This window comes from Ciconia boyciana, chromosome 22 (assembly GCF_034638445.1).
Source record: "Ciconia boyciana chromosome 22, ASM3463844v1, whole genome shotgun sequence".
NCBI classification, from domain to species: domain Eukaryota; kingdom Metazoa; phylum Chordata; class Aves; order Ciconiiformes; family Ciconiidae; genus Ciconia; species Ciconia boyciana.
Window position 1 is genome coordinate 2406555 of NC_132955.1, and position 25475 is coordinate 2432029.

General features: G+C 65.0%; 3 protein-coding genes across 8 annotated transcripts; 2 read left to right on the forward strand and 1 right to left on the reverse strand.

The window, feature by feature from the left end:
- Positions 1-5590: 5590 nt before the first annotated feature.
- SP2 (Sp2 transcription factor) lies at positions 5591-18107 on the forward strand. Of its 6 annotated transcripts, none has more exons than XM_072885822.1 (9): positions 5617-5680; positions 7494-7586; positions 7741-7906; positions 11575-11650; positions 12274-13227; positions 13835-14135; positions 16303-16477; positions 16556-16749; positions 17210-18107. In XM_072885822.1, exons 4-9 carry the CDS (start codon positions 11588-11590, stop codon positions 17308-17310), a joined length of 1788 nt encoding a protein of 595 aa, XP_072741923.1. In that variant the 5' UTR covers positions 5617-5680; positions 7494-7586; positions 7741-7906; positions 11575-11587; the 3' UTR covers positions 17311-18107. The 6 variants fall into 6 exon arrangements, with proteins under 6 accessions (XP_072741921.1, XP_072741923.1, XP_072741925.1 ...); XM_072885821.1 differs by lacking the exon at positions 5617-5680 and adding an exon at positions 5840-5964; XM_072885823.1 differs by lacking the exon at positions 5617-5680 and adding an exon at positions 6714-6931.
- A 128-nt stretch (positions 18108-18235) lies between these two features.
- LOC140662399 (uncharacterized) lies at positions 18236-22022 on the reverse strand. Its single transcript, XM_072885826.1, has 7 exons — positions 21951-22022; positions 21192-21369; positions 20652-21076; positions 20390-20460; positions 19973-20218; positions 19163-19409; positions 18236-19036 (listed from the first exon to the last, which is right to left on the reverse strand). The coding sequence occupies exons 2-7, from the start codon at positions 21290-21292 to the stop codon at positions 18927-18929; spliced, it is 1200 nt and encodes a 399-aa protein (XP_072741927.1). The 5' UTR covers positions 21293-21369; positions 21951-22022; the 3' UTR covers positions 18236-18926.
- A 132-nt stretch (positions 22023-22154) lies between these two features.
- Positions 22155-24969, forward strand: PNPO (pyridoxamine 5'-phosphate oxidase). Its single transcript, XM_072885731.1, has 7 exons — positions 22155-22268; positions 22809-22933; positions 23032-23131; positions 23387-23440; positions 23739-23867; positions 23969-24039; positions 24117-24969. The coding sequence occupies exons 1-7, from the start codon at positions 22224-22226 to the stop codon at positions 24280-24282; spliced, it is 690 nt and encodes a 229-aa protein (XP_072741832.1). The 5' UTR covers positions 22155-22223; the 3' UTR covers positions 24283-24969.
- Positions 24970-25475: the final 506 nt, after the last annotated feature.

Consider the following 25475-nt stretch of genomic DNA (forward strand, 5'->3'; position numbering starts at 1 on the left):
TTGGGGGTGCTGCCCCCGGCCCCGCACCCAGACAGCCCCGGGGGGGGGGGGTGTGTGTGACGCTGGGCTGATGCTGAATCCCCTGTGGGGTGCAGCCGGGGGTGCTGGTGGGAGCCGGGGGGGACCCCAAGCCTGTGCGGTGGGGACGATGCCAGGTGGGTCAGGGACCAGGGTGGCCCTGGGTGCTCACAGCCCCATGGGGGGGGGGGGTGTCACAGCCCCAAGCACCCCTGGGTGAGCAAACCTGGGGACTGGCACCCAGTATGGGGCTCCTCAGCCCGGACTGGGACCTCCATCACCCCCAGCACGGGGTCCCAAATCCCCACGCCCGCACCCGGAGGGCACAGCCGCCGTTGCTCCCACAGCCCTGTGGCCACGAAAGCAAATTGGGGGGACACAGTCCTGTCCCTGTCCCCAAGCCATGCCATGATGGGGACGAGGGTGCAGCCCCGTGCCAGCCATCGTGCCCCCGGGGACGCAGCTACCGCTGCGTCCCCGGGGGCACGATGGCTGGCACGGGGCTGTCCGCCTGGTCCCCGGGGACAAGCTGAAGGCAGGGCACTTGCCTGCCTGGCAGAGATATCTGCTGGGATTATCGCGACCGGCTTCCCCTGCCCGCAGTGCGTGCCAGGTCGCGGCGTGCCCTAAGGGAACGTTTCTCACCGGGAGCAGGAATTACTGTCGGGACTTGACCTCTGCGACGTGGCGATGGAGCTGACGGCTCGGCGTAGTTTTAAATAGGGCTTTTAATTAGTCGCAATGTAATCTCTCTGCCTATCTGTGCCCGACCGGCCCGGCTGTCAGTCACTGCGTGGGGAAACCTGCCTGGCACGGCGGTGGGGAGCACTCGGCATCGCACGCTGAGGATGGGGCACGTGGCTGCACCGGGGATGGGACACGTGGCTGCAGCGGGGATGGGGACATGCGGCTGCACTGGGGATGGGACACATGGACGCACCAGGGACAGGGACATGCAGCTGCACCGGTGATGGGACACACAGATGCACCAGGGACAGGGACACGTGGCTGCACCAGGGATGGGACACAGGGACGCACCAGGGACAGGGACATGCGGCTGCACCGGCGATGGGACACTGTGCTGCACCGATGATGGGACACACAGCTGCACTGGGGATGGGACACTGGGCTGCACTGGGGATGGGGACATGTGGCTGCACCGGGGATGGGACACGTGGCTGCAGTGATGATGGGACACTGGGCTGCACCAGGGATGGGGACATGCGGCTGCACTGGGGATGGGACACACAGATGCACCAGGGACAGGGACATGCAGCTGCACCGATGATGGGACACTGTGCTGCACCGGGGATGGGGACATGCAGCTGCACTGGGGATGGGACACTGTGCTGCACTGGGGATGGGGACATGCGGCTGCACCGGGGATGGGACACACAGATGCACCAGGGACAGGGACACGTGGCTGCACCGGGGATGGGACACGTGGCTGCAGTGATGATGGGACACTGGGCTGCACCGGGGATGGGGACATGCGGCTGCACCAGGGATGGGACACACGGACACACCAGGGATGGGGACATGCAGCTGCACCGGGGATGGGACACGCGTCTGCACTGAGGACAGGGACATGCAGGTGCACTGGGAATGGGGACACACAGTGGCTCTGGGAACAGGGACACATGGCTGCACCAGGGATGGGACACGCAGCTCCAGCAGGGATGGGACACCAGGCTGCAACAGGGACAGGGACACACGGCCCCACTGGGGACAGGAACACAGCGCTGCACCAGGGCTGGGGACACATGGCTGCCACGGGGGACAGGGCCACACAGCCACACCAGGGACAGGGGCCACTCGGTTGTGCCACCGCTGCCTCCCCCCGGTGCAGGGCTGTGCCGGGACCCCCTTGGGGTTGGGGCTGATGGGGGGCACCCAGACACCCCCCCAGCCCACGGGGCCCCACGCCAGCCTGTCCCCATCCCCAGTGGCCCCACGGGGCTCGGAGGAGGTAGGGACCGGCATGGGAGCACCTCTGCTCCCGGCAGGACCGATGGGGCGGGAGGCAGCGCCGGGCGGACGCCAGGCCCCCGGGCAGTGGTGACGGCACTGTCCCCCCTCGCTCGCTGCGCCCCGGGAACAGCCTCCTCGAAACCACTTTCTAATTCTTTGCAGAAACCATTAGGAACAGCTAACGAGCTCGGCCGGGCGCGGGGACGGGCCGGCGGCTGAGGAGGTGCCGTAATTGCCATGATTGAGCGTGGGCCTGGGCGCGCTTCCCGCGCCGGGTCGCATCCAGCTGGCATAGGGCACAGGGTGGGTGGTGGGGGGCTTGGGGACGGGGACCATGGGGGACAGTGTGCCCTCACCCCATGTCACAGCTCCAGGTCCTCTGCGTCCTCTGGGTCCTCCCGGGGCAGCCCGGTTCTGCAGGGGTCCCTGCCACGCTGCGTGGACCTGTGTCCCCGTGTCCTCGTGATCCTGTGTTCCTGTGTCCCCATGTCCCCATCCCAGCCTCGCTGTGCCAGCCTGTGTGTCCCTGTCCCTGCCTCGCTGTGTGCACCTGTGCCCCTGTCCCAACCTCACTGCATGTACCTGTGTCCCCGTGTCCCCCTGCGTCCCCATGTCCCCATCCCAGCCATGCTGTGCCAACCCGTGTCCCTGTCCCCTGCCTTGCTGCATAGACCCTTGTCCCCGTGTCCCCGTGTCCCCCTGCGTCCCCGTGTCCCCATCCCAGCCGTGCTGTGCCAACCCGTGTCCCCGTCCCCTGCCTCGCTGCATAGACCCTTGTCCCTGTGTCCCCCTGTGTCCCCATGTCCGCATCCCAGCTGTGCTGTGCCAACCCGTGTCCCCGTCCCCTGCCTCGCTGCATAGACCCTTGTCCCCATGTCCCCATGTCCCCTGTGTCCCCATGTCCGCATCCCAGCCGTGCTGTGCCAACCCGTGACCCCGTCCCCTGCCTCGCTGCATAAACCCTTGTCCCCGTGTCCCCGTGTCCCCCTGTGTCCCCATGTCCGCATCCCAGCCGTGCTGTGCCAACCCGTGTCCCCGTCCCCTGCCTCGCTGCATAAACCCTTGTCCCCGTGTCCCCGTCCCAGCCTTGCTGTGCTAACCCGTGTGTCCCCATCCCCTGCCTCGCTGCACAGACCCTCGTCCCTGTGCCAGCCTCAGTGCACAAGCCTGCGTCCCCGTCCCCACGCTGCTGGCACAGAGGTGGTCTGGCCAGCGCTGTGGGGATGGCCCTTTCCCAGGGACGATGACAGTGATCGTGCCCGCGCTCGCGTCCGCGCCGGGCTCACAGCCGAGAGCCGGCGTCACTGCCCGCCTGGGGAAACTGAGGCAGGGAGCGGCAGGCTGGGACTTGCCCCGGCAGTCGGGGCGGGAGCGCCGGGAGCAGAGCTGAGGCCACGCAGGCGCCCGGCCAGGTGGTGGCCCTTGGGCACTGCTGCCTCCCGCCAACCACCGACTGCCCGGGGTCCCTCCGTGGGGCCGGCCCCGCTCCCCTCCTTCGCCCCGGCACGGTTGGGGTGCAGCCTGCTGCGGGCTGAGCCCACGGGGACCCCCGCACCGGGGTCCCCCTCCGCGGAGGGCAGTGATGCCGGACAGGGACCCCAGGGCGTCCCCCTGAAGCGTTGGGCTGCGGGGTCCCACTCCCGGGGTGCAGGGTCAGAAATGGGGTACGGGGCAGGCAGCACCACGGCGTAGCCGTGTCCCGCACGTGCGCGTCCCCGTGCCCCTGGCACGTTGGAGGACGACGCCGGCGCGGCGTTGGGAGCGTTGGTGGCTGCGGTGCCTCCCGCGGCGTTTACGAGCTTGGCCGGAGCCGGGTCCCGGGGGTGGCCGTGGGTGGCCCCCACCCAGGGGACCCCGCCGGGCACCCAGCCCCAACCCTCCCCTTCCACCTGCCGCACCAGGGACGGGCCCCCGCCTGCCTTCGCCCCACGGCAGGACGAGGACCCAGGCGTGCGGGCTGCTCTGCCCACCCGAGCACGGGCACCGGCACCCCGAGCTGCACCACCGGGACCCCCACATGAAGCCGGGGGTGGGGGGGGGGCCGGGGGCCGAGGCGGGGGTCGGAGGCGCCGGTGCCAGGCGGTGAGTAAGCAGGAGCATGAGGAGGGGAGGTAATTAAAAGGGAGGCACTCGCCACAGCAAGTTCCCACAAATGAAGGCCCCGGGGCCATAGACACTGCACAACAAAGCACCGAGCAATTATTTGGCTCCAGTGGGAGGTGCTGGTCCCGTGGGGGCTGGAGCCAGCTGGGCACCCCGGGGCCGGGCAGGCCTGGCACGGGGTCGGGAGCCACCGGGGAACCCCCCCCCCCCCCGCCTCAAGCCGGTCGTGGGGGTGGCTGGTGGCCCCTCGGCTGTGGGGCTGCGGTGGGGTGGGTGGTCCTGGAGCTGGGAGTGGGGGGAGTTTGGGGTGGGGCACCCCGACCCCTGCAAGGGGACTGGGCACCCCAATGCTCTCCGAGCACCCTGACTCCCCCCCCCCTCCCCCAAGCACCCTGACCCCTGCGAGGGCACTGGGGACCCCGACCCCCTCTGGGCACCCCAACCCCTGCAGGGAGACAGGGGACCCCAAACCCCCGGGCACCCCCACCCCGGGGGAGATGGGGTCCTTCAGGAGCAGCAGGCTTGGGGTCCCCCCGGTTTTCTCCCCCACCGGCTGCCCCCCCCCCCCCCCCCGGGGGTGCAGGGCCCGGCGGGGGGGGGTCCGGGGCTGCCCCAGGCGCCGCCCCCGTTGGGCAGCCCTGAGGGGACGGCGGTGGGCGCCAGGCCAAGCCGCGGGGGGGGGTGCTGGGGGGGGGCTCACCCGGAGCCTCAGGTTCCCCACCTGTGGCGGGGGGGGGGTGAGCCCCGGCCTGGGCTCAACCACGGGGCCCCGGAAGGCCCTGCCCGCCCCCGCCCCCCCCCCCGGGCTTGGGGGGCTGCTGGGGGGGGGGGGGGCGGGACCGGGGGCCCCCCCGGCCCCACGGGCGCGGGGCCCCCCGGTGGCACGGCGGGGGAGGGAGGGTCTCGGCCCGGGGCACCCGCACGAGGCCGGGGGGGTCCCAACAGCGGCCGGGCAGGGGGGACGGGACCGGGACCCCCCCGGGGATCCCCGGGACTCCCCGCCCCCGCGGGGACCCCGCTGCCGTCATCGGGCTTCAACGTTTCGGATTCACGCCCCCCCAGTGGCGCAGCCAATCACAAGCGGAGTTCGGCCGCCTCGCGTCTCCCATTGTCTTCTCTGCATGTCAATCAAGATGGCCACGACCAACCGAGAGGCGGACTTTGGGTGGTTTCCGCCCACGAGGAAGTCCGCCCTCCCCGCCTCGAAGGCTTGTCAATCAATCAACGGATGGCGACAGGCTGGGCTTGTTCCCATTAGCCATCTGTGCTGTCAATCAGAGATTTGCCCTCCCATTGGATCTCTGCTTCCGTCCGTCACCCCGGAGGCCCGCGCCCATTGGTGGAGTTGTCACTCCATCACGGGTCCTATTGCTCGGCGGAGCTGCCCATCAAGCGGCTATCCGCGGCGGATTGGCCGGCGATAACGCATCTCGCCGTCGGTTGGCCAGAGCGCCGGCAAGACGGGTGGAGATTGGTCAAGAGGCCTCCGAGGGGGCGGGTCACCTAGGGCGGTGCCCGGGCGGCCCCGGAGGAGGAAGATGGCGCCGTGAGGGGGTCGGAGCCGCCGCCGCCGCCGCCGCTCCGGCCGGTCTGTGCGGGCCCGCGGCGGGGGCGGGCGCGCTGGGGCGGGGGGCGGTGGCGCGGGGGGCGGCAGCGCCAGTGGCGCCGGGCCCGGAAGGGGCGTGCGGCCTCCCAGGCCCGCCCTCCCCGAGCGCCGGGCGGGCGGGCGGCGCTTCCGGGGCCGGGGCCCGGTCGGGGGCGGGTCCGCCACCTCGGCCCGCCTCCCCGGGGACCGCCGCCGCCGCCGAGAGGGGCCGGGCGGGGCGGCCCCGCGGTCTGGGGGGGGCCGGGCCGTGTGCGGGGGGTGCCCCGGTACGTGGCGGTCGGGGGCCCGGGGGTGCCCGGGCGCTGGTGGGGTCGGGGTCCCCCTCGGGGCCGCCCCGCGCTCCGAGGGGTGCGCGGCGGGGGGGCGGGGGTGTGTCCGTGCGGGGCGATCCTGCCGGGGGTGCCCGGGCTGCTGCGAGGGTCCTTGGGGATGGGGGTGCCCGTGCCGGGGTTGCGCGGGGAGCGGGTGCAGGGGATTGCCCGGGCCTGGGAGCCCCCACGCGGGGGGGCGTGGAGGGGGCGCGTTGCTCAGCGGGGTGGGGTGCTGTGGGGGGATCTGTGTGGGAAGCTGCCCCAGTTTTTGGGGGAGCTGGAGGGTGGGGAGTAGGTGGGGTGCTGCTGGGTGTTTGGGGGGGGGGCTGCGTGGGGAAGGGGTTCCAGCCCCGTCCTCTTCTGGCCCCTGGGGTGTGCAGGGGGATGCGGGCTCGTTCCCCTCGGGCACTGGCCGTATGGGGAGGGGGGGGGGGGGGCTGCAGGGCAGAGCTGGGGGAGCCGTCCCCGGGCTGTGGGGGTGCAGCAGGGAGATGAGGACCGAGGCGGTTATCTCCGGTCCCTGGGGATGTGCAGTGCAACAGGATCTTGGCCGCTCAGGGAGCCACAGATTGATGCTGCTGGAAGTTTCCAGCGGGGTCTCTCGTCGCTCTGGGGAAGCCGCTGCTCGAGGGTGCCCCGCGATCCGCTTGCTCCCACGCCTCAAAACCTCTCCTTCCTTGTATGTGCAGAGCGAGGAGCTGCTCCCTCTTCCCCGAAGCCGGTCCTTCCTCCTGTGCATCCTTGGCAGCGCGGCCGTCCTGGCTCGCTTTATTTTAGCTGCTTCTCCTCTTCCTCCTCCTTAAACGCAGCCAAATTGCCAGGGAATTTCCCCCCAGCATAGGGAAAGAGAAAACAAACTCTGATGTTGGCAAGTGGCTGTAACGCCTGCGCTGTCACAGACGTGTCGGAGTCAGACCAGGAGGTAAAACAACAACAACAGAAATCCTGGCCAGTTTATTCTAAGACATGGCTTGATTTCCTGCTGTTAATATGTAAATATGCAGGTGTTTGAGCTCCTTTCTGCCCGACTTTGCTTATGGCCCTGACAAACAAATGGGGCTGCTACCATTGGCGTGGTTTTTTCCCCCTTATGACTGTGCTTAGCTTCATAATCCCGAGCGTTTTTTTGCAGTCGCCGAGGTCTTTCATGGATTTTAGGGGACTCTGATTCACCTTCACACTCAAGCTGCTAATTAAAACCGCAGTAACTCGGATCAGGTGTGTCAATTGGCTTAAACCCAGTGCTGAAAGTTGGGATTGTGTTCACCCCCCTCGCCCCCCAAAAAAGATCCATCAGGGATCTTGGGGAGCATTTTGGGGGAGCAGAGACTCCTCTGCATCTCATACCTGGACTGATGGCTTGTGCCCTGTCTGTAAGTTGGCGTGGTATTTCCTCTCTCGCAGCGGGGGCTGTGAGAAGGTGACAAGGATATCGTGGTGATAGGGCTTGAAATCGTGGTCTAAAATATACAAAACTTTTCCAGATCCCCCCAAAGGGATTTTTGTAGCTGCGTAGAAGCGCCTGTGCTGCTCGAGCTGCAGGACGGGGCGTTGGTTGTGGCTGTGAGGACTGGCAGGTACCTTCTTGTCAGCGTTTGCCTCTGTCCCAGGCTCCTGTGCTGAGCTGGAAGCCGTAGATCCTGCGGAGGACTGCCTGGCAGCTCCCCGAGGAGAAGGGCTTGTCCTGGTTAGGAAGGAAAAAACCATCTCTCCCCTTTATATCTCTTGTAGAATATTGAAGATAATGGCACAGTTTCCAAAGTAAATAAATTCTTGTGAGAAGCGAAAGAGCCACCTCTGAGCAAACCTACCAATCGTGCTGGTGTGAGCGGTCCAGCTGGCTGCTAGCAGGCGTTTCCTCCGGCTGGACATGGGGTCTCATGGGCTGGCGCGGTTGGTAAGTTTTCTCTTCCTACAGCTCCATCGCTTGAGTCCTGTGGACTTTTTTTCCGTGAGCTCATGGCAGGCTCCGAGAGCTCCTCGAAGCGCCGTCAGGCAGATGTCAGGGTATCTGGACAGTTGGTCGGGACGCGAGGTGCTTGGTCTGTGTGTCCTGGGGCAGGAATGAGTCCTGGTTGTGCTCGTTTGAGGAACGTAATAGAGGAAACGGTTCTTGAGCCAGAAATCACTGTGTTTTTGGTTGCTTTGTCCTTTTACAGGGGTGAAGGCAGGTAAGGGGTGAGGAGGCTGTTGTTTCCAGTCTGTAGGGAGATGGTTTCCATACAAAATTGCACTTGAGGCAAGCGGAGGAAGAGGAGGTGTCCAGAGGAAAATGAATTCTATGAATCAGTGCTCTTTAATTGCCTTAAGGGAGAGTCCTCTTCCGCTTGAGGCTTGGCTGGGGGTTTACAGAAGGGCAAACTGGACCTGGAACTGCTCAGCCAGTTCTTCGTGGGGCGTGAATAAGTGTGTAAAGCAGAGCGGGCGATGGTTTCATGGTGCACGTCTGTAAGAGGGTGCTGGAGGGGAGCTCCTGCCTCTTGGAAGGGTCCATATCCCCCAGGGCAGATCCGGAAATGTTCCCCACAGGCAGTGACAGTCCCGCTCCCAGTTCTGTCCTGGGCAAACACCCGGAGAGTGAAGCCATGTGCTTTGGTACCCGCTTGGTTTCACTGTGCTGTAAGTAGGTTTATATCACGTTACACCCTCAGGATGTGAAACTGTCACTGCTGGACTCGGACGTAAATTGTACAAGTGAGAAACTCACGGAGGGATTACACCGCAACTGCAGCAACACAGGGCTTCTCCCCCAGTCATTATCCTTATTTATTTGTTCGGGCTAATGGGATCTCTCCTGGTATGTGTCTCTCTTTCTGGCCAGCTCAGCATTGCTCTTATTTGTAGTCAGGGCTGTTAATCCTCAGCAGTGCCCTAATTCTGCTGAAAGGGAGGGTGCAGCCATTGAACTCGGGCAGCCATACAAGCTCCCGGCTTTCTGGGAAGAAAGCGTCCTTTTATCGCAGGCCAGCTCACTGGGTGCGAGCATCTGATGCTTTCGTCTCCGGGAGGTTGCCACAGCGAGCGGCAGCGAGTGGCTTCAAGGGAATGGATGCCCTTTGCTAAGGAACGGGGCGAATAATTTCCATGCGATGCTATCCCAGGCGCCTGGGACTCTGACCTGACTCTTCCCGGGGATTTATGCGCTCGGTCGCAGCAGGGCTGTGAAAGAGCCTCCGCGGTGCCTCAAAGAGGAGCCGTGGAGCCTGTGCTGGCGAGGGGCAAGCTGCCCGCCTTTGGGAAGCAGGCTCCTTGGAGACTTGGCCCAGGGCCCGATCTCTCGGTTTCTTAGTGGCTTTCTTTTTGGCAAAAGGCTTCTTGTTCCCAGGGAGGAGGCGTCTGTCTCGGTCCATGCTGTGCAGGACAGCCGAGGGGTGCAGGGGGAGCTGAGGGCCCTCACCTCTAGTTTTACGGGAGCGTTGACTGCATCTCAATTACCTAGAGGACTTTTCTTCCAGCCTTAAGCTGTATTAAGATGTGATGACTGGCCCTTGCATTGGGCAGCAACGCGTACACCTCCTGCGCCGTCCCCGCTAGCTGACAGTTTCAAAACGAAAGAACCTCCTCATTTTCCCAATGCAGACGTGCCTTTTGCCCGGGGCTCCTGCAGCCACATGCTGGCAGTGGATGCTGCTTCAAGCAAGGTCGAGTTTGCCCTTTCTGAGGTTGGGTGCTGGCCCTGTCACCCTCACCCAGCCTGGGCTGATGCCTCTTGCCTCCATTGCGAGTGATGCTGCCGAGCTTTTGCCACGCTGGGCTGTGGAGTGTGGAGTTTGCTCCCTTTGAAACAAAACCCACACCTAGTTTTCCCCATCCATGTAGTCCCTCGTCCAACCCTGGATCTCCCGCAGCTCCCCAGGCAGGAGCACGGGGTCGTTACACAGCAGCTCTGCCTCTGCAAGATCTTCACTCGGAGCCAGAGACCAGCACTCTGCCACAGTCCTGGGATGCCGGTCTTGCCCGGTCCCTGTGAGCAGCAAAAAGGCGCTCACTATGCTTAGACAACAGTTAATTTTTGGCTGGTACGATAAGCCATCCGGGACTTCATATCTTCGTCGTCCTACTCGTCCTCTGCCAGCACTTCCCATCGCTCCTGCTGTCCAAGCATCTCTGTAAATACCACAGCGCTGGCTTCCCATCGGCTCGCCTGCGCCAGGGCTGCGTTTCGGAGACGCCCTGAATAAACCCCAAGCATCCATACTCCTCAGATGGCCGTAATTCCCCATTTGAAGTCAGGACATTGTCAGCAGCAATAATAAAGAGTGTTCGAGCTCAGACAAGTTCTCCCTGGCACCTTGTCTAGGCAAATATTATCAAGCTATTGAGCCGTACAGCGACTGCTGGATGGGGGCGACTGGGGAATTTGCCAAAGGAAATGTCGAGGATGAAATGTCTTTCTAGTCCAGAACAAAAGATTTAGCAAACTGTGAGGATTTAGGAGTCTCTTTCCCTGGCTTCGCCCTATTAAACCTTTAAAAAGAAACTGTTGTAGCTGCCCCAGTGGCAAGAAGAGCCTCAGCCTCAGTGTTATTGCTCTGCAGCGTTCGGGGCAGCAGAAGTGATGGGCATCGGAGGTTACAAACTCCCAAGGAAAGTGTTGAGAGAGGAAGGCAGCAAAGCCGTGGGAGCAGTGAATCGCCCCCATCCTCGCAGCTGCCCCTCGGGGCGGCCCTGCCTCGTCCCACGCTCCCACCGTGCCGTCGGAGGAGCCACGGCCGCTCGCCCTGCGCCCTCCCTGCCCGCCTGTGCCTGCCGAGGCCCTCGAGCGACCGGCTCCTCTGCCGTAACTTCTCCTTTCTCCTCTCCCTGGCGTGCAGATCCCATTGAAGCTGTAGGCTCCGTGGCCCTGGCTCCGGCGGGCTCCTCCTCTCCTTCGTGTGCTGCCTGCTGCTGCTCTCTCCTCCCCGCTTGCTGACGGCTTTTCTCAGCCTCCCGAGGTCCCACTGCCAGCCAGCGCCAGCAGCTTTCTTTATTTCCCGAAGTGACTTTTTAATTACATAACGACTCACAAACACTCGACACCGACAACATACCAAAAATAATTGAAACAATGTTTTTCCAGCCTTGAAAAACACGATTCTGTACCAAAACTCTGTCCTTTGAGATTCCCAAAGTTAGAAAAACAAGCGGCAGGGAGGCCGTGTGAGCTGGGAACCGGGAGGCCGTTGGCTAGCTGGGCATGCCTGCCTCCGCTTTGAAGCAAGGGGCTCCGCAGGGCAGCGGTGGTCTCTCAGCCTGGGGGGTGGCCATGGCTTCAGGTCAATGCTGTGCTGGGATGCAGGCAAATGAGCGAGGGCTGCAGCCGGTTGCCCACCGTATTTCTCATTTCCGTTTGGTGGCGAGCAAAGGAAAGTGTGGGGAGAGGGTGATGAGATGATGAGATTTCTCTAGTCCCTTTGTAACCCCCCTCTGAAGGCATGTGGGTGAGGTGTGATGTTTTGGGCCATGCAGGGAGACGCCGGGAGAGTCCCTCAGGCACTGGGGCCTTGGGCTGGGTGCACTGAGGAGCTGTGGTCTCGGCTCTTGCTGCTGGTCTTACTCCTCCATCTCTCTGCTTCCTCCTTGCAGATCAAGAGACAGCATGGCTGCAACTGCTGCCGTCAGCCCCAGTGAATACCTGCAGCCGGCCGCCTCCACTGCTCAGGTGAGTACAGGGGCATCGGCGGGCTCCCGGCTCCCCGCTGGGGCTGAGGGACGTGTTCTGGGGTGCAGGACAGCAAACACCGCTTCATTCTGCCCCTCCTGCCTCTGCCGCAGCCAGCGTTGCTGCGTCAGGAGGAGGGCTGCTTGCAGGACAGGCTGGGGAGCCGCGCTCTGGACTTGTTCCCAGCCCCAACGCCAACTCTCCTGGAGTGTTGTTTCTCCTCCCCGCGCTGTGTTTTCCTTAAGAACCTCTTGGGTTGTGTTCGCAGCTGATATTGCAAGGTGGTCTCGGAATTAAAACTGCGTGAAACACTCCAGGTTGTGTGTAATGGGTGTAAATACCAGCAGACTTGCAGGGTATTTGCAGCTTTATAGAAGCTGTAAGAACATAGGCACACGATTAAAAGGCAGTCGCCATCCTGATGGCTAAAAGGAGTGTGACTAGGGTGAGCTAAAGGCGCACGTGGTATGCGTAATTAAGCAGTTCCCTTAATAAAGGGTGTCTCATTGGCATGGACTGGATTGCTTTCAATAGCGTGTACCCTTTCCTTCACTGACTCGATCTTCAGATGTTTGGCACAAGCCCCTGTCTCTAACTTACCCGTCTCCTTCCTGGCTCCCCAGGACTCCCAGCCGTCTCCTCTTGCCCTCCTCGCAGCGACATGTAGCAAAATTGGTCCCCCCGCAGTGGAAGCCGCCGTGACACCTCCTGCCCCTCCTCAGCCAACACCTCGCAAACTCGTCCCCATCAAACCTGCTCCGCTCCCTCTGGGCTCCGGTAAGAACAGCTTTGGGATTCTATCGTCGAAAGGGAACCTCTTCCAGATCCAGGGCTCTCAGGTCGGCACCTCCTACCCTGGGGGGCAGCTGGTTTTTGCCATTCAGAACCCAACTGTCATCAACAAGGGCACCCGCTCGTCCGCCAACATCCAGTACCAGGCAGTGCCTCAGATCCAGGCCGCGGGGGGACAGACCATCCAGGTCCAGCCCAACCTCACCAACCAGATCCAGATTATTCCGGGCACGAATCAAGCGATCCTCACCCCTTCCTCTTCCTCTCACAAGCCGGTGCCCATCAAACCGGCTCCGGCGCAGAAGGGTGGAGCTTCACCGGTGCAGGGCACGAGCAACGTGGTCAAGTTAGCCGGCAGCAGCAACGTGACTCTCACCCTGCCCGTGAACAACCTGGTGAACGCTGCTGAGCCGGGCGCGCAGGCTCAGATCCTTGCAGAGAGCCCCTTGAAGCCCAGCAAAAAGACTCGAAAGAAAGCCATGTCGCCCGCCCAGCCTGCCGCTGTGGCTGTGGCTGAGCAGGTGGAGACGGTGTTAATAGAGACCACGGCGGAGAACATCATCCAGGCGGGCAACAACCTGCTCATCGTGCAGAGCCCAGGCTCCAGCCAGCCGGCCGTGGTGCAGCAGGTCCAGGTGGTGCAGCCCAAGCAGGAGTCGCAGGTGGTGCAGATCCCGCAGCAGGCCCTGCGTGTGGTCCAGGCCGCCTCCGCCACACTCCCCACCGTCCCCCAAAAATCCTCCCAGAACTTCCAGATCCAGACGACGGAACCCACTCCTACCCAGGTACCACCTCCTGTGTCCTCCTGCAAGGTCCCTCTGCCCTGTTTCTCCTCCGAGCTCTTACCCAGCCTTTAAAAAGCTGAAGGGTTTTGTGAGCCACCAAACATCCTCAACTTGGCATCCAGTTTAGGCACTGCTTGCGTGGATTCTCTGATGTCTAAGAAGGGTTGGGAGCACAGCTGTTCCCTCCGCAGGGCTTTATTAAGTCTCTCTTGCTGGCCACCTGCTTTTACAGGACCTGTAGGAGCGCAGTGTCCTTGAAACCTCTGCTGTGCCACCAGCTTGGGTTGGGATGAGCCAGCCTGCTCTCAAGTTCTTGGGAGACAGAGGGAGGTGGAGGAGTGGGGTTCACAGCCTGTAGGACCGTGTCTTTAGTGTTGCCTTTGCAAACCAGGTTGCAAGGCCAAAGCAGCCCTTTGCTGCCGTGCAAGGCCAGGACCTTCTTCAGGAGGCCCACAAAGGGTCTTCAGATGCTCGGGCAACTTCTCCTGCTCTTTGGCATGTCACAGGCCCAGATTCCTGGCTTGTGTGGGGAGGGCGACCATTGTGGTGGCGGGGGATCTGCCCGGTGACAATGGCTGGTCTCATTCCTCTTCTCTCCTCCCATCAGGTCTACTTTAAAACACCGTCGGGTGAGCTGCAGACAGTGCTGCTCCAGGAAGCCCCAGCCATGACGGTGGCTCCATCTGGGACCTCTTGCAGCAGCCCCGTGTCCCGCAGCTCCGGCACGGGAGGCAGCAGCAAGAAACCGGCCGCACGCAAGGAACGCACTCTGCCAAAGATCGCCCCCGCCGGAGGCATCATCAGCTTGAACGCAGCTCAGCTGGCGGCCGCGGCGCAGGCCATGCAGACCATCAACATCAACGGTGTCCAAGTGCAGGGCGTGCCTGTCACCATCACCAACACCGGAGGTGGGCTGCGCCCTGCTCTGCGACGGGGCGGGAGGGACAGCAGGACGTAGCTCCCTGATCCAGAAGACAGAAAGCCCCCCCAGCTAGCAGCACGCTTTGCAGCTGGGATGTTACAGCTTTGTAAACAGATCCCTTGTACCCTCAGGCTGAATGTTGTTGACTGTTAAATGTCATCAGCTTCTCTAGCTCCCCGTTGCTTCGGGAGGCCCCCGAGTGTTTCATAGGGTGTCTCTTTGGTGGTTCTGCTGGGTGTTTCCAAGCCCGTCCTGGTAAGCTGTGTGAGGGAGGGCGGTTAGCAGAGACAGCCGCCTGCGGGGTCAGGCTGTGCGGTCGTGCCGAGCTGCAGGACATGTCTGAGCACAGGGGCTGAGGCTGCCCGAGAGCCCAGACCAGCTCTGTTTGCTCCCGAGCTCTGCGCAGGGAGAAGGCTGAGCTGTGCCCAGGCCCTTGGGGCGAGACGCGTGTCTTCGGGAGAGCTGGGACCCAGCCAGGCTGAGGGACGTGGTGCACCGGGGCTTTCCCTCCTGCGGCACCTCTGGGCCAGCAGCCCCTGCCACAGATAGCACTGCCGGCTCCCGGTCCCCGGACGTCTCTCCTCGCACCTGCTGGGTGCGATGGCTGCTAGTTTGGGCTTCCAGTAGCCCAATCAGGAGAGGTGCATTCACACACACGAGCTCTGTGCTCCTCTAAGCTCTGTAGCGAGGCATCACCATTCCCGCTGAGTGAACCCAGCCCCTCACCTCTGTGGGACAAGTGTCTTCCTTAAGCTGAAAATAGCCAGACGTGGCCCTGGCCAGCGGCTGGAGCGGTCTGTGAGCCGCAGACAGCCCTGGTGCACGTCTGCCCCGGCATCGCCTGCTCATCTCCCTGCTGCCAGGAGAGACACGTCCCGGCAGCCGCTCTGTCCTCCCCTCCTGCCCGGCAAACCTTCCCCAGCCCAGTCCCAGTGGCGTGGGCTGCCACCAGGGAGCCGAGGGGAGGAAGCTGTGTCTGAGGGAATTTTATCTGCTTTCTGATCCAGAAAGACCTGCTGCCGTGCAGTGGTTTCTCTCTCAGCAAGAACCGGCAGGAGGCCCGGCTCGGTTTTGCAGTCGGAAGCTGTTCTTTCTTGCTTGACTAAACGATGTCAGCATAAAACACGAGCCAGCGTGGTTTCGTGCTCCGCAGCGGGCCGCCGTCCTCGCTGGGGTTGCTTTTAAGGGGGTTTTTAATTGCTGCTTCGCATGTAAATCTGGGGCCAGCCGTGAGCGTCGGGGAGATGCCACAGGCAGATGTTGCTGCTGTCTGCGCTGCTGCCTGCAACGCGCCGCAAAGCTGGCAGGGGCCTCGCTGCAGCCCCGGCTGTGAAGGGGGCCGGTAGGACCTGCTCACCGCTGCCCGTGCATGAAATGAATTGAGTCAGGTCTCAGCCTGGGTTCAGCCAGGACGTGCCCGCCTCCGCAGCGGCCGTGCGTCTCGCGGTGCTGCCGAAGGGCTGCCCCGACCCTCGGCTTCGCGCTTTCCCTCCCCGTGGATGTGGCAGCACCTCTGCTCTGCCTGCGCCCCCGATCCCATCCTCCCTCTCTGTAGTCACCCCTTCTTCGCTCCGCCGGCAGATCCCGCTCCTCCTCCTCCTCCTTCTTCCCCGCTGCCCCAAAGCAGCGATCCCGCTTGCTGACGCTGACCCCGTCTTCTTCTTTCCAGCCCCCGTCACGGCTGCCGGGTGCTGTGCAAGGCCCAGGCTGCCGCCTCCGTGAGCACCCGAGCGTGGAGCGGCCCTTAGGGTCCGGGGTAAGTCCCATTTTTTTGGTCAATATATTGCACGTTTTTTCAAAGTTTCTTTTTTGTTTCCTCTTTGGTCATTTCCCCACCCCGAAGGGTCAAACCGAAAACTTTGAAAAACCGCACAGTATATTCAGAAAAAAGGGACTTACCGGCCCCGCTTGGGGACCAGCACGTGGCGGGGCAGGGGGGCCGTGGCCGTGCTGCATGCGGGGCTGGGGGCTTCGAGACCCGGGGTGTCCCGTCCCGCACACGGGGGGTCTTTCCTCCGGCCAGCCGCCTCCAGAGGGTTTCAGCAGGACCCGCGTGAGGAGCGTGGACGGACGCGTTGGGCACCGGCACGGGGGTGCAGCGCAGCCCCCCGGGAGCGGAGGGGCAGAGCCTGACTCCCCCTTTTCCTCCCCAGGCCAGCAGCAGCTGACTGTGCAGAATGTCTCCGGCAACAACCTGACCATCAGCGGCCTGAGCCCGACCCAGATCCAGCTCCAGATGGAGCAAGCTCTGTCCGGAGAGATTCAGCCGGGGGAGAAGAGGCGGCGGATGGCGTGTACCTGCCCCAACTGCAAGGACGGGGAGAAGAGGTGAGCGCAGAGGGGGAGAGGGGCAGCCCCGCGGGACCGGCACCCGTCTCCAGGGCTAACCGTGGCTTTTCTCGCCAGGCCGGGGGACCCAGGGAAGAAGAAGCACATCTGCCACATCCCCGAGTGCGGGAGGACCTTCCGCAAGACCTCGCTGCTGCGCGCTCACGTGCGCTTGCACACGGGCGAGCGCCCTTTCGTCTGCAACTGGGTCTTCTGCGGGAAGCGCTTCACACGCAGCGACGAGCTGCAGCGGCACGCTCGCACGCACACAGGTCTGCGGCCCCGCGGGGCACGGCTCGGCACCGTGGCGCGGGCCCCCTCCTTCCCAGGGTAGCCCCCAAATCGTGGCCCGGCCCGTGCAGGGTCCTGAGCCCCCTTGGGGAGCCAAGGGGATGTGCTGAGCCGAGGGCTGGGATGATCTTGGGCCACCGCAAGTTGTCCTTGTGATTTGACTGAGTTACTGGGAGGGACCGAAGGGCTTGGGGGGGGTCTGTGCTGCCTTTGGGCTCTCCGGGTGATGGTGGTGACAGCGGTGTCATGGGAAGGGGCTGGGGTGGAGCGGCTGCAAAGGGGACCTGTCGTGGGGGTCTCGCTGCCACCCTGGGAGGTCCCCGCTGTCCTCACCGTGGCTGGTTTAGGGAAACAGGGGAACAAAAGCAGGTCAGTGACGGTGCTGCCAGGGCCGCGGCACGCCGGCTGCCTCCCCCTGACCGCCGCTGCTTTTCCCCGCAGGTGACAAGCGATTTGTGTGTGCGCAGTGCCAGAAACGCTTCATGCGGAGCGACCACCTGACGAAGCACTATAAAACCCACCTGGTCACCAAGAACTTGTAGGGCCGGGAGCTGCCCCACGGCTCCCTGCCTGCGCGGACAGACCCTGCGGGGGCAACCCGCCTGCGACGCCGCAGCACTCCAGCGTCCCCGGCCACGGAGAGGAGCCGTCGGGGACGTCCTCCTGCCCTTCCTCTGATGCCGCCTGGGCCCCCGCGCAGAAGCCGCCCTTTCGGAAGGGTGCGAGGGGCCGATCCTCCCTGCGGATCCCCAGGGCCACGGGGTGGCCCAGTGGCAGCCCCCGGAGCCCAGCGAGACGGCTCACGGCCACGCAGGAGCCGGGCACGGAGGGGGCTGCACGCTCCGGTGCGGGCGGGCTGGGAGAGGCTCCACAGCACATTCCTACTTTATATTTAAAGTCTATAAATAGCTATAAATATCTATATAACCCCCTTTGGAAGGTCCCTTTTTTCTATGGAGATCGTTGCCTTACGCTCCCCGCTCCCGATTACAAACACTGTGTATTGTGAGTGCTTTTTTTAATCTTTATTTAATTTCTCTGTAAGATGCTGCCCATCTTCTTGCCCCCCTTTTCTCCTAACGTTTCTTTTCCAGTGCTGAAGAGTTTTTTTTTCTCTCTGATGATTTCTCTCTCCCCACTTTTCTGTTTCCAAGTGACGTGGTGTTTCCTTTTGAATTTTGGGACTTCGGCCCCCTTTCCTGCCCCGTGTGCTGCCCGCCATCCTCACTGTGTATAGTGTACATTGTATCATAGATTATATTGCTTTTGTGTTTACTACATGTTTAAAAAACATATGGCTTGTTATTTTTGAGCTTTTAAATTAAACAAATCCACTTTATTTTTTAGTTGTAACTGCCCGAGGTTGTTTTCTGGATTACGTGACAGATCTGTTATACTTTATTAACTGTAACTGGTTGGCCGGTGTGGAGTCAGCCGGGAGCTTTCCTTGCTAAATAAATTTAGTCACCAGAGGCAAATTCAGTGCAGCGTGTGCCACCCAGGGTCCTTTCTCTCCCGAGCCGGCATGGTGCGAGCCGTGGTGCTGGGCCGGGCACCGCCGTGGCCGGGGCCGCGTCGGCTGCAGCCGCAGCGGGATGTGCAGCAAGAGCCGACCACGGCGGCAAAGAGCTGAAGGCGAAATGCTCGGCGTGGCTGCAGGGAGGGCGAGCTGCCGGCCTTCTCGGGCAGAAAGAAAGTGGGGTTTATTTACAGGAATCCCAAATATCGCTGGAAACAAACCTATTTACAGGAAAACAGTCCCGGGCCGGGGCTGGACGCGTGGAGCTGCCGCTGCGTGCGGGAGCAGCTCTTGCCGCCGGGGATGGCCACAGGGACGCTGGCACTGGCCGGTGAGACGTACGGCACCGGCATCTCCCTGCTCTGACCGTCCCTTGTCCCTGCCAGCGCCCGCTCCCCACTGCTGGAGGGAGCAGGACACGTGGCCGTGGGCTCTCCCACCATGGGGACACGGGGCTGAGCCAGCCGGTCTCTGTCGGGTGAATCCTCCAGCCGCAGCCCTTCCGTAAGCACAAGGGCGTGATCCCACGGTCCCCGGCGTGTCCCTCCCTGTCCCCTCTCCCCGTCTGCGGCACCAGAGGGCTCCGGGCTCGTCCCCCCGGCGTGGCCGGAGGGCTGTGGCCGTCCCGTGGGTCTCAGCTCACTCCATCTTCACGACCATCTTCTTGACGGCCCGCCGGGACGTGCCGCACTTGCTGTTGATGACAGCGTTGAAGTTGCAGCCGCGGCCGCACATCTTGGTGACGTACTCTGCGGGAGGGAGGGGGACCCGACCCCATTCACGGGTGGCACCGTGGCCTTTCCTGACCCACCACCGTGGCCGATGTGGCACCAGGAGGGGACGAGGGACCCCGTCCCACCCGCCCCGTTCCCTACCTTTGATGGCGTTGACCACGGCCACGGGCAGGCGGAGGGGCCGCTCCATGGTGGTGTTGTTGTGGGCGATGCGTTGTCCCGTGGCCGAGGACCGGGCCAGCGTCTCCCGCGAGAAGAAGTAATCGAGCAGCCGCCGGGTCATGAGCTTGGGCTTGTCGGTGGAGACCTGCGAGAGGTCGTCCAGCTGCGGGTGGGTGATGTAGACCCCCGAGTTGGGGACCAGCTCCAGTTTGGGTCTCCCGTTCTCCTGCGGCGAGGGGGAGAGCTCTTGTCTGGGTCCTGGATGGAGCCTGGGGACCACCCTGCTCCGTCCCTGGGGTACCCTGACTCCCTCCAACCCTTGGGGACTCCGTGGGCCACCTCTCCTGTGCCATGGGGGAACGCCTTTGTCCCCTCTGCTCCAACCACAGCACTGTGCCCAGTGGCACCCCAGGTCCCTGGTGGCACCCCTGGAGCCTTGGTGGCACCCCAGGAGCCTTGATGGAACCCCAGGTCCCTGGTGGCACCCCTGGAGCCTTGGTGGCACCCCAGGACCTTTGGTGACACCCCAAGTCCCTGGTGGCACCCCTGGAGCCTTGGTGGGACCCCAGGTCCCTGGTGGCACCCCAGGAGCTTTGGTGGGACGCCAGGTCCCTGGTGGCATCCCTGGAGCCTTGGTGGGACCCCTGGAGCCTTGGTGGGACCCCAGGTCCCTGGTGGCACCCCAGGAGCCTTGGTGGGACCCCTGGAGCCTTGGTGGGACCCCAGGTCCCTGGTGGCACCCCAGGAGCCTTGGTGGGACCCTGGAGCCCCGGCCAGCCCCCCACGCACCTCGATGGGTGATGCCCAGAGCGGGGTGCCGTCGGGCAGCGTGTCCCCCCTGCTCTCCTCCCAGAGGCAGGCAGTGTCGGTGAGCACGGCCGGGCTGCCGGCCCCCTCCTCAGTGCCCAGGCAGGGGGGGAAGCCACCGGGCAGCCCTGCCCGCAGCCGCCAGGCCGGGGGGCTCCGCGGGACGTCGGCCGGGGCACAGCCCTGCTCCCCAGGGCTGGGAGCGGAGAAGGGCTGGAGCCCCCCAACCTGCGGGGACAGAGGGGGTTGGCTGGGCATGGGCGTCCCGCTCGCCCCGGTGCTGCCGGGGGGCCGGGGCCAGGCTGGTCCCCAGCCTCTATGGGGCGAGGAGCTGCGTGGGTTGGGGACACGGGGGCAGAGCTGTCCCCAGACCCCCACCCCGCAGGGACCAAGACCCACCTGCGTGGTGGCATCGCTCTCCAGCAGCCCCACGAGCCCCTTGAGGAACTGGATGTTGCTGTCACTGACACCTGCGGGGACACCGGGAGGGCTCAGCTGTGGGACAGACCCTGTCCCCCTCCTCTCTGTCCCCTGCCGCCCTGTCCCTGTCCCCTTCCATCCCTCTGTCCCCATTCACCCTCAGCTGTCCCAGTGCCACCCCACGAACCGGGTCCCCTTCCCAGCCCACGGCAGGGACACCCAGCCGTCACCCTGCCGTTACCAATGCAGCCGGTGCCCGAGGCCAGCAGGGTCCTGGTGTTGGCGGCAGCGGTGGCAGCGGTGGCCAAGCGTCCCCCGCAGCCGCCTCCGGAGGAGAGCAGATCGTTCTCCTCCTCCAGGCTGTGGATGTGGCTCCGGAGCTGCTGGTTCTCCAGCTCCAGCTGCCGGATACGGTGGTCACGCTGCAGGACAGCCTCGTCCCGGGCTGCCAGCGCCCGCTGCAGCTCCCCGACCTCCGCCTCCAGCTCCCGCAGCAGCCGGGCGTACAGCCCCGTCACCCTGCCCGCCCGCAGCCCCCAGCCCTCCCCGGCACCCCCCGGCTCCCAGGGGCTCTCGGGTCCCCGCGGGTGGCTGGGGCTGGCCCGGGTGCCGGGGCGCAGCCGGGGTCTCTTCCTGGCTGCGATGTCCTCGGCGAGCAGGAGGGCCCTGGGGACGGGGAGCGAACGGGGTCAGCGTTGGCCTCCGGCGGGTCACAGCCCCTTCCCCCGGTTTGGGGACACGGGGGTGCCACCAGCCACGGGGACGTGCCCCTGCCCTGTACCTGCCGTGGCCCGGGCTGGGTGCGGGGGGCTGCGGGGACGCGGGGTCCTGGCCCCCCGGGTGCTCGTCCTCGTCCCGGGGTTCGGCCCCGTCGTCGGCCATCGGTGCCAGCGTCAGGGCACACCGGCCCCCGGGCGCCTCGCCGGGGCCATGGGACCCCCCTCCTGCTCGGAGGGGACCTGGCGGGGGGACACGGGGTGGCCCCCCGGCACCCGCGTGCCCCCTGCCCACCCCGCACCCACCTCCCCTCGTCCCCGCCGTGTCCCCTCTCTGTCCCCGTTCCCCCGCTCCCCAGGGCCCTGCCTGTCCCCACTGTCCCCTCCGGGCCCCCTGGCAGCTCCCCTGCCCACCACCTGCCTGGCTGGCCCGGTCCCCAAGTCCCTGCCCCACAGGCTCCTGTCCCCTCAGTCCCGCCCCCCCCCAGTGTCCCCCAGCCCCGTGTCTTGCCCCACCTTCCCTGTCCCCAATGTCCCCAAACCCCTGTCCCCCACCTCCCAGCCCCTGTCCCTTGTCACCATCCCCCCCGGTTTCCCCAGGCCCAAATATCCCGTCCCCACCTTCCCTGTGCCCGGTGTCCCCACGTCCCTGCCCTCCCTGCCCCCTCTGTCCCCCCAGTGTTCCCCCAGCCCCTGTCTCCCGTCCCCTCACCCCTTGTCCCCTGTCCCTCCAGTGCCCCCGAGCCCCGCCCCTCCCCTCGCCCCCCAGCCCTGTCCCCGCCCCCCGTCCCCCCCCGCGCCCCCCGCCCCCGGGGACGCTGTACCTTTAAGGGCTCCTCCATGTGCCTGTTTACAGCCCTGACACCACTTCCGGGTCTCCCCGCCCCGCCCCTGCCGCCCCCTCCAATTGGCTGGCAGCGCTCCACACCCCCTCCCCACGATGGGTGCGCTTCGCCGCTTCCTATTGGCTGCTGGGGGTGGGAGGCGTGGCCCAAATCCGCCACGCCCCGGGGGCGGGGCTATGGCGGGGCCGCGGTGGCAGCGGCGGGGGGGGCGCGGGGTTTGGCCCCGCTCGGCTCCCGTCGGCCGCGGCCGGGATGGACCTGGGGGAGCTGCGGAAGAGCTACCGGGGGGACGCGGAGGTGGGGACGGGGGAACCGGCGGGGGGACCGGCTCCTGGGGGCGAGCGGGGCGCGGGGCCCCGCGGCCTGGCTCTGTCCTGGGACCGGGGTGACACCCCCCAGGCTGTCCCCAAGGCCGGGGTGACCGCCCCCCGGGCTGGTGGTGAACCTGGGACCGGGGTGACCCCCCAGGTTGTCCCCAAAGCCCGAGGGGTCCCCCTGTGCTGGTAGTGACTCTGGTACTGGGGTGTCTCCCCCAGGCTGTCCCTAGGGCCTGGGGTGACACCCCCACCATGCTGGTAGTGACCCTGGGACAAGGGTGGCCCCCCTTATGCTGGTTGTGCCTCTGGAATTGGGGTGACCTCCCCCAAGCTGACCCCAAGGCCTGGGGTGACACCCCCGCCCTTGACTTGCACCCCCAGGGCTGGGGTCACCCCGTCCCTTCTGCTGGCCGTGCCCTTGCGTCTGGTGTGACCCCCCTCCCCCAGCGCCGGCTGTGTCCCCAAAGGCCAGGGTGCCCCCCCGCCCCCCATCCCTTACAGTGTCCCCCCATGTCCCCAGGCCTTTGAGGAGCAGCACCTGGCTTCCCGCGACCCCGTCCAGCAGTTCGGGATCTGGTTCGAGGAGGCCGTGGCGTGCCCGGCCGTCGGGGAGGCGAACGCCATGTGCTTGGCCACCTGCACCAGGTGAGGCCGGAGGGGCCACGGGGGGGACGGCGGGGGTCCCCTGGCCACCGCAGGGCGGGGGACACACACGTGTCATCGCCTCCCCTCTCCCGCCGCAGGGACGGGAAGCCCTCGGCCCGCATGGTGCTGCTGAAGGGCTTCGGGCAGGATGGCTTCCGCTTCTTCACCAACCTCGAGAGCCGTAAGGGGAAGGAGCTGGTGAGGGCTGCGGCCGCGCCGGGGGGGCGTTTTGGGGGGGGGGTCCCTGTGGGGATGGCAGCTTTCTAGTCCCTTTGCACCGGGGCTGAGGCTCTCGGAGAAGCGGAGCAGCCCCGGCTTGGGTCGAGGTTCTGCCTGGCACCGCGCGCAGGCGGGTCCCGCTGCGGCAAAGCACGGGGTTTCTTTAATTTTTAAAGCTGGGAGCCATGCTGGTCTGCTGACGGCTCTCTTGGCTCTCCCCCCTCCACACCCCAGGACGCCAACCCCTTCGCTTCGCTCGTCTTTTACTGGGAGCCCCTCAACCGGCAGGTCAGTTGTGGCCCACGGGGACGTTGGGGGGCCCGGGGGGAGCAGAGGGAGCGTGGTCAGGCCCTTGGCACGGTGTCGGGCAGTGGGTGCTCCCTCCCTCAGGGTGGGATGTTGGGGCTCACGCATTTGGGTGGGGATCACGCTCGGATGGGTCCCAGCCACTGGGGATGGGACAGGACAGGGGGTCCCCACGTTTTGGGGGGGGAGAATCGGGGGACAGGTCAGTTCCTCGCTCGGGAGTCGCCGCGGCCCCTTCGGCACCCGTTGGTCAGAGCCCAGCTGACGGTGCCCGGCGCAGGTACGGATCGAGGGCTCGGTGAAGCGGCTGCCAGAGGAGGAATCGGAGCGGTACTTCCACTCCCGCCCCAAGAGCAGCCAGATCGGGGCCGTCGTCAGCCGGCAGAGCACCGTCATTCCGGACAGGGAGGTGAGCGGCTGTCCCTCTCCCCACAGCAGCACCCGGAGGGGCTGGGAGAACCGGGGCTGCCCTACCCGCCCGCGCGTTCACCGCCTTCCCCTTCCCCGCAGTATTTAAGGAAAAAGAACGCGGAGCTGGAGGAGCGATACAGGGAGACGACGGTGCCAAAGCCGGCGTACTGGTGAGCCGCAGGGGCTGCGGGCAGGGCGCTGCCTGCCGGCGGGGCCCCGCTAAAAGCCCCCTGTTTCTCTGCCAAAGGGGGGGCTACATCCTGCAGCCAGACGTCGTGGAGTTCTGGCAGGGCCAAACCAACCGCCTGCACGACCGCATCGTCTTCCGACGCCTGCGGGATGGCTCGGCCCCCCTGGGAGACATGACGCACCGCGGAGAGGGTGAATGGGTCTTCGAGCGCTTCTCCCCGTGAGGCCGCCAGCGTCTCCGGCCATGTTTGCCCGATCGGGAGCGTCGCCCGTGCCAAACCTGCCCGCCTGTCCCCGCCATCGTGCCCCAGGGAACGGCGCTGGCCTCGCTCTCCCCTCCCCTGGGAAACGCCTGCTGAGCTGTGGGGGTGCTGGTGGGGGGCTCTGGTCCAGCCCCAGAGACCCCCTTGTCTCCCTTCGCCTCTCCCCGGGGTGGGCGAGAGCTTGCAGGGGGGTCCCAGAGACCATCTGCTTCCCCCCCCCAGCACGTGGGGAGCGACCGCTGCCGCTGGTGGTTAATTAATCATGTTAATAATTGTGGAGGGCTCAAGAAACACCCCAGCGAACCCCCTGCCCGTGTCCTGCCGCTGCCAACGCTCGTGCCTCGTGTTTTAGCTAGAACCGTGCGACGTGCTCCGTCTCTGCGATAACTTATTGAATTGCGGCTTTGATGTCACCAGTCCGTGCGATACCTTATTTAATTGCAGCTTTAATGTCACCGTTGTGTCACCGCTGTTCGTGGCTGGCTGTGTGTGTTGTCACCGGCACAACCCCATCTCCCTGGGGACGTGGGACCCCAACCCTCAGCCTGCTTTTTTGGGGTGGGGGGGTCAGGCTGGCGCCGCTCCCCGTCCCCCCCGCAGCCGCCTGGACGAGGTTAGAAAAAATAAAGCCTGATGGGCGCGGAGCCACGCAGTGGGTTTGGGTTAATATTTACCCGCGCGGGGCTGGGCCGTGCTCTCCGGCACACAGAGCTCGGTGCAGCCGGGGATGCCGGACCCGGCAGAGGGTGCTGGCAGCCCTCGCTCCCCTGGGCCACGTCCCGGTGAAACCAGGCCCCGATAACCTTCACCCTCCCTGCCTCTGCGTTTGCTCTCCCGGTCGCTGGCTCTTGGGGCGGGATCGTGCACAGGGGCTTTGCCGTGGCTGGGGGTCCCCCGGGCGGGTTCCCGGCCGTGCCGTGGCTGGGCAAATGGGTGGCAACGGGAGGGTGAGGGTGGGGAGGTCAGCCCCGGGATGGGGGGAGCTGGGTTAGGTGGCCGCGGGGGGTGTCGCACACCCTGTGCCGCTGTCACAGACTCGCTTGGTGGCCTTGGTCCCTCCCGGCTGCGCTCAACCCTTGGCGAGAGCCGCCATGGTGGGACAGGAGGGGTCGGCGCGGGGACCGCGTCACCTTAAGGGGACAGCGCAAGGTGGT

What these genes read in the sequence shown, in the direction of transcription:
- SP2 (XM_072885820.1), top strand. Translation starts at nt 11,588, where the DNA reads ATGGCTGCAACTGCTGCCGTCAGCCCCAGTGAATACCTGCAGCCGGCC. An exon ending in CGGCCGCCTCCACTGCTCAG is followed by an intron (nt 11,651 to 12,273) that starts GTGAGTACAGGG and finishes CTGGCTCCCCAG; the next exon opens with GACTCCCAGCCGTCTCCTCT. An exon ending in TGCAAGGACGGGGAGAAGAG is followed by an intron (nt 16,478 to 16,555) that starts GTGAGCGCAGAG and finishes TTTTCTCGCCAG; the next exon opens with GCCGGGGGACCCAGGGAAGA.
- LOC140662399 (XM_072885826.1), bottom strand. Translation starts at nt 21,292, where the DNA reads ATGGCCGACGACGGGGCCGAACCCCGGGACGAGGACGAGCACCCGGGG. An exon ending in CCCAGCCCGGGCCACGGCAG is followed by an intron (nt 21,077 to 21,191) that starts GTACAGGGCAGG and finishes CCCCGTCCCCAG; the next exon opens with GGCCCTCCTGCTCGCCGAGG. An exon ending in CGTGGTCAACGCCATCAAAG is followed by an intron (nt 19,037 to 19,162) that starts GTAGGGAACGGG and finishes TCCCTCCCGCAG; the next exon opens with AGTACGTCACCAAGATGTGC.
- PNPO (XM_072885731.1), top strand. Translation starts at nt 22,224, where the DNA reads ATGGACCTGGGGGAGCTGCGGAAGAGCTACCGGGGGGACGCGGAG. An exon ending in GCTACCGGGGGGACGCGGAG is followed by an intron (nt 22,269 to 22,808) that starts GTGGGGACGGGG and finishes CCATGTCCCCAG; the next exon opens with GCCTTTGAGGAGCAGCACCT. An exon ending in TGCTTGGCCACCTGCACCAG is followed by an intron (nt 22,934 to 23,031) that starts GTGAGGCCGGAG and finishes CTCCCGCCGCAG; the next exon opens with GGACGGGAAGCCCTCGGCCC.